The following is a 6,346-nucleotide window of genomic DNA, read 5'->3' as shown; positions in this document are numbered from 1 at the left end:
CGCCAGAGAGGCACACCTGGGGCTCGGCGGTGTGCCCCCGCTGAGCCTTCCCTTCAGAACTCCTGTTTGGACAGACATTCTCATGAGCTGACCCCGAAAAGAGTTGGCACAAACCAGCGTCTCCTCTCCTTGCGACGTACGGAAGAGCCCAGGATTCTCAACACCTGTCTCCCTCGTGCTCCCACTCTTAGCAGCAGGTAGCCAGAGCTGAGAGTCACACCGCCCTCCAAGAGTGGGTCCCGCCTGCACACACCCACATGCACACCAGCTTTAGCCATGTCCTTTTATTGAGCCATTTGTATGGGAATGGTGATCAGGGAGTTGTCACACCCCACCACGGGGCCCTGCCACGGAGGAGGCGGGCTCAGCAGTTGCTGGGGCAGTTTCTGGGATGGTGTCCCAGTGCAGGCCAATGGCACTGACGAATAAGCCAGCTCGGCCACTGATGAATCGGAGCACGGCGTCGATGTCCAAGGGGACAGCGTTGAAGCTCACGCCTATGCCTTTCCCAAAGGACAGGATGCGACCGTAGTCGGTATAAAAGTTCAGGGTCTTCAGATAGTTACCGTATGACCCAAAAACCTCGATCACTGACTCCCCTGGGTGCAGAAAGATCTCCTCCAGGTCTCCCTGGTTGCCACCCACGTAGTCGCTCCACACCTGGCCATAGCGCACCTGGAGACTGGGACGGGTGGGAGGGCAGGAACGGGGACACTGATTAGGTCATCAGAGTTCAGGACCGTTTGGCCTGCACGTGGAGTCCTCCAAACTGGACACTAGCATGAGCAGTCCCTGCTAGTTGCCCCAAAAGTGTAGGCCGGGTGAGCCCTGGAGGACCACACAAAGAACTTCAGCTCCTGGCCTGGCTGACAGCAGGTGCAGAGAAGGAAGGCAGCTTGCCCAGAGTCGCCCACACACAACACATGGCAGGCCTTGAATTTGGAGTCCAGCCTCCTACGATGCCCCTCCCCCATTCCCGCACTTGTGGAAGCAAAGGGATTTTCTAACAGCTGAGTGGCTCCCTTGTGGGAGAGGGAAGAGGCTTGTCCCTGCTGTCCCAGGAGGCAGATCGAGGATCAGGGGACACACTTTGGCTCTGCACGTGATAGAATTTTCTGACTAGCAATGAAGTGGGGACTGCTCAATAGAGGCGTTGGGCAAAGTTGCAGGGCACCCAGCAGGGATATTGGAAAGAAACTTTAAACCGCAGAAGGCGGGTGGGCTGGGCTGGTCGATTTCCAGGCCCCTGAGAGTTAGTGGTTATTAATGATTTGCCACCATCAGGCATATTCGGGGAGGGAGGAGTCCAAAGGGCACAGATCTAGAAAACGAGTCCTCTCACAGCTATCCCCATATCCTGCCACACTAGGGACCTGTTGGTTGAGGCACAGGTGGCCCAGAGTGAAAGAGCACTTCCTGAGTTAGTAAGAGCTTGAGGAATGAGGAAGAGCCTTACCCCACGATATTGAAGCTGTCAGCCCGGACACGGATGGCTGTGATGGGCCCTTCCAGCTGGAGGCCGGAGTGGGAGAATGGCTCTCCTCTTCCACTTCCGTACTCGCCACTGTAGGAGGAGGACCTGGCCTGGACTGCAGTGGAAAGAAAGGGGGGCTTGGAGGCAAGGACCTCCCAGTTCCCACCGCTCAGGGTCAGCCCTGCAAGACTTGGCCACCAGCCAAGCAGGGGCCCCTTCCCGCCACCCGCCACCAGAGTCCCAGCGGCTCACTTACTGGCACTGGCAGAGGCCGAGGCACAGAGAAGGCCCAGGAGCATGAAGGTCCACATCGTGAGGCTGCAGGGGGAAGAAGAGAGCAGAGGGGGAGGTTTCGCCCTTTCCCACTGGTTTCCGGGTGGCCTGACCCTTCAGCTCCCACCTAGCCAGACCCAGGCTCAAGGTGCACAGCACTGTCCACAGCCTGCAGTGCATCCTCCAGACCTGATGTTCCAGGGTCCAACTGTCACTGGCCCACCCTTGGTCTGGCTGTAGCCACGCCCTCCTTTTCCCCTCCAAGCAGAAGGTCAGCACTTACTCTTGGCGAGCGCTGTGTCCTGACACAGCCAGGACGGGGACTTTCTGAATTAGGACTGGAGGATAGGCCTCAGCCTGGAGACGGCTGAATTTCCTGAACCCAGCATCAGAGCCAACACTGACAAGCTGGCCGCTGGAGTGCAGTAGGTGAGTCCTCCGCCCCTGGAGCCGCCATCCCATATGGGCACCGGTTCAAGTCCCGTCTGCTCCACTTCCGATCCAGCTCTCTGCTAGTGCCCTGGGAAGGCGGTGGAAGATGGCCCAAGCACTTGAGCCCCTGCACCCCCTTGGGAGACCTGGAAGAAGCTCCAGGCTCCTGGCTCAGATTGGCCCAGCTCTGGCCATTGTGGCCATGTGGGGGAGTGAACCAGCAGATGGGATCTTTGTCACGATTCTTTGTCCACCGACACACGCCTGGCCTTTCCCAGTCACCTGAGTGTCCCAGGTTCCTAGTCCTTCAACTGACAGCTGACACATCTCTGCACCTAAGATAGCTTCAACCCAGGTGCCCACTTCACTAACACTCCCTGCCACTCAATCCAGGCATCCCCTTCCCCAGACCAGATCAGATCTGAATCCCCACCCCCGTCAAAGGCAGACCCAGGAATCCCTAACACCTCTCACCTGGGAGCTTCAGGTGCAAGGTAACCCCTTAGAACCTTCCAGAACTTTTATACCAGCTCCTTGCACTCCCTCCTGCTCTTTTTTTTTTTTTTTTTTTTCGACAGGCAGAGTGGACAGTGAGAGAGAGACAGAGAGAAATGTTTCCTTTGCCGTTGGTTCACCCTCCAATGGCGCTGATCCGATGGCAGGAGCCAGGTGCTTCTCCTGGTCTCCCATGGGGTGCAGGGCCCAAGCACTTGGGCCTTCCTCCATTGCACTCCCTGGGCACAGCAGAGAGCTGGCCTGGAAGAGGGCAACCGGGACAGAATCCGGCACCCCGACCAGAACTAGAATCCAGTGTGCCGGTGCCCCAAGGCGGAGGATTAGCCTAGTGAGCCGCGGTGCCGGCACTGTTTTTGTTTTTCTAACGTGAGGTGCAGAGAGAGAGAGAGAGAGAGAGAGAGAGAGAGAGAGAGAGAAACACTCTCATTCACTGGTTCACACACCCAAATGCTTGTAAAAGGATTTCGCACTCTGCCCTCAGAGCGTAGTGAGTTCCCAGGGTTTGTGCTGCCGTGGCGTCCAGGCTGCTCACCCCAGGAGCAGGGGCCCAGTTACCAGCCCTTCACCTGGTGGGACAGCTGGATGCAACCCACATGACTGACTCCACTGACCCCACTCCACACGGGCTGTGCACAGGGGCCGCGGTGCCCATCTGTCCTTCACAGCGTGGCCTCCAGGAACCATGCCTGCTGGAGCTAAACCCTCCAATTAGATCGCCCCATGGGAAACCTGCTTGGAGAATGCCCTGGCCCAATGACAGCTTTGGTCCCCTCTCTCTCTCTCTCTCTCTCTCTCTCTCTCTAGTTCTGCAGTCCCTCCCTGCTAACCTTCCCACTGGCCATACAAGTCATGTTACCTTCCCCCTCTGGAATCTTCAAGTATAATAATAAAAAAGCCCTTGTTTCTGTTATTTCATGCGTTTCCTTCAGCTGCCTCCTCCGTCTGACCCGACAGATGCCCCCTGGCCCCACGAACAGAAGCCTTGTCCTGCTTGAGGCTCTCCCGGGGAGGGGCTGTCTTGGCTGATGGCCACTCTCCAAAAACAGACTTCCAGACCACGATAGCGGGCGAAGCTGGTGGACATTCAAATCTGCCACCCACCCCAGGCCAGCCTGTTTCCTGTTAGTAAATACGTGACAACACCTGTGTCGCGTTATTTTAGGGGATGAAATGACATACAATAATATGACTGGGCAATTCTCGGAGACAATTGTGGAGGCATTCAGGGAGAAACCAGGAGATTTTTCACTGAGCTTCCTGTCCCTTGGGGACCATGTCCACTGGGCCTAGCCTCCTCTGGGCCTCTGGTTAGACAACATAGCCCAGAACCGTGACCTTGGGGGTTCCCATGCCCTCCATGAAGCTGTCCGACTAGAAAGGCCTGAGTCCACCCCCTCCCCCGTCTCCCCTCTCCCCACACCCATCAGGGAGACTTATTCTGGAAGCCTCCCCAAGAATTCCACACACAGAGAACACACGCTGAGAACAGCAGGGGCTTGGGCTGCGCGGGCTGCCCGGCTCTCATTGCTGGTCTGTGAGGCTTGTTTGCTTGTCCGTCCTCCTTAAGTTAACTTCCTAAGAGCAGGCCCCATGAAGACTGCCGGTCGAGTCCTGGCATACAGATACTCAGTAAATGTGGCTTGGAGTTATAGTTTCATTGGTAGCAAAAATGTCCTAAATTCACTTTAGCGCGGACAATGTATGTTTGTCTTGCCTTTTTTTTTTTTTTAATTTTTAATGTGTTCTTTATTTGAGAGGCAGAAAGAAAGGGAGTGAGAGCTCCAATCTGCTGGTTTACTCCCTACCTTTGAAGAGTTAAAATTGTATATGTGCGGATGTAAAAAGTTAAGCTTAAGCTTACAGGTTTAAACCTTCCTGGTGCAGCTGTGAAAATAAGACAGAGTAAAGTAGCACCTTGACAGCAGGGACTCCATTTTGGAGCACTTGAGACTGCATTCTGGGAAAGCAACCCCCCCACCGTGAGACTCTGGTCTGAAACTATGATCTCAACTAGTCGGACAATAGCAGTGCACTACATCACCCTTGGCAACGCACAAAAACCCCCTAGCATGATTGCTCAAGCTTAAAAGTAGAAAGGTTGCACCTGGGTTACCTGGGCTAATAATGAAGATGTGATTTGTCTATGTCTTCAAATCATAATTGCTGATTGTAAGATATTAGCAACCGCTTAGCAACTGTGTATTCTCCCCCCCTCTCCTGGTTTTGCGGTTTTTGCCTTTATAAACCCTAACCTTTGGTTATTCGGGGCTGCTCTGTTCATGATGATCAGACAGCCCCAGCATGCTGGATAATCAATAAAACTTCCCCGTGCTGTTTGCATAAGAGACGTGTCTCTTGGTGACGTTTTTCGGGTGGTCGACTCTGACACCTTCTTGCAACAGCTGGGCTGGACCAGGCTGAAGCTGGGAGCCAGGAAGAGAGAAAGTTCTTCCATCCAATAGTTCCCTCCCCAAGTAACCAGAATGGCTGAAGCTGGGCTGAGCTGAAGCCAGGAGCCAGGAGCTTCTTCTGGGTCTCCCACATGGGTGCAGGTGCCCAGACACTTGGGCCATCTTCCACTGCTTTCCCAGGCCATTAGCAGGGAGCTGGATTGGAAGTGGAGCAGACGGGACTTGAACTGGTACCTGTATGGGATGTCAGCACTGCAGGCAGAGGCTTAACCTAGTGTGCAGGGTCTGAGTCCACCCAAACGCGGATGGACTGGGTCCCAGGAAAGGCAAGTGCACCACTCACCCGTTCCCCAGCCTCCCGATCCCGGAGACAATCAGACGCAGCGGGAAGTCGAGTCAAGCAGGAACTCGTTTATTGCACGCGTAGTAAATCCTTTTAAAGCACCAAACTGCACGATTATTGGGTCAGAGCATAAGGACCAACCAATTGCTTAAAAGGTCATTTTATGGGGCGATTTTTTACGGAACCAGCCATATGTCTGTAGACTTGTCATCAGTCGTCGTCATCTCTCCTGATGCTGCACGGCCAATTAGCTTTGGAGGTAAACAACCTCGGGTTCCACCCACCTTACTTCCTTTGGGCGCCATCTTTGGATTGCCTCGTGCGCCTAATATCGCTGCACTAGTAGGCCACAGTGCCGGCCCTGGAAGCTAGTGAAGGGTTAAAAAGTTAAAAGCTGCTCCCCCCCCCAACCTCCTCTGGTGAACTTTCCTGACTTGTTAGACTTGCTCTGCATAGCCATTAGTCAGTAAATTACCCCAATGTGAGCGTAACCTCAGTTTCACCTAAGTGAGATAGAAGAAGTCTCCATATATCTCTGCCTCCTGGACCCCTGACTCCAGCAGGTGTCCCTTATCGCCATTCGGCTGCATTCCTAGGTATCATCAAGGCAGTTCCTGCAATCTTGTGTGGCCCTCCCTTTTGGCAATAGGAGGCTTTTTGATACTCCCTGTGTTCATAAATCAACTGATTGTAAAATCACTTAACTTGTGTCAATTGTTTACTCTATACCACTGTCTGCTCTACGCAATGATTGATTTTCTTTGTTTAAACATGTATAAAAACCCCAACCCAAGACTATTCGAGGCCGCTCGCCTGTACTGGGACAGGGGCCCCGACATGTCGGAACATCAGTAAACTTGACCCTTTGTTAATTACATGAGAGAAGGTCTCTTGGAG

At 54.0% G+C, this 6,346-nt stretch overlaps 1 protein-coding gene across 1 annotated transcript; it reads right to left on the bottom strand.

Annotated features, from left to right (window-relative positions):
- Positions 1-269: 269 nt before the first annotated feature.
- LOC138843171 (zymogen granule membrane protein 16-like) lies at positions 270-1,785 on the bottom strand. Its single transcript, XM_070064767.1, has 3 exons — positions 1,731-1,785; positions 1,457-1,655; positions 270-682 (listed from the first exon to the last, which is right to left on the bottom strand). The coding sequence occupies exons 1-3, from the start codon at positions 1,783-1,785 to the stop codon at positions 325-327; spliced, it is 612 nt and encodes a 203-aa protein (XP_069920868.1). The 3' UTR covers positions 270-324.
- Positions 1,786-6,346: the final 4,561 nt, after the last annotated feature.

This window comes from Oryctolagus cuniculus, chromosome 19 (genome assembly GCF_964237555.1).
Source record: "Oryctolagus cuniculus chromosome 19, mOryCun1.1, whole genome shotgun sequence".
Classification (NCBI taxonomy): Eukaryota; Metazoa; Chordata; class Mammalia; order Lagomorpha; family Leporidae; genus Oryctolagus; species Oryctolagus cuniculus.
This window is presented reverse-complemented; position numbering and strand designations above follow the sequence as displayed.

Coding starts and splice junctions, on each gene's coding strand:
- LOC138843171 (XM_070064767.1), bottom strand. CDS start 1,785: ATGTGGACCTTCATGCTCCTGGGCCTTCTCTGTGCCTCGGCCTCTGCC. Junction 1,656..1,730: donor CTCGGCCTCTGCCAGTGCCA/GTAAGTGAGCCG, acceptor CAAGTCTTGCAG/GGCTGACCCTGAGCGGTGGG. Junction 683..1,456: donor GACAGCTTCAATATCGTGGG/GTAAGGCTCTTC, acceptor CACCCGTCCCAG/TCTCCAGGTGCGCTATGGCC.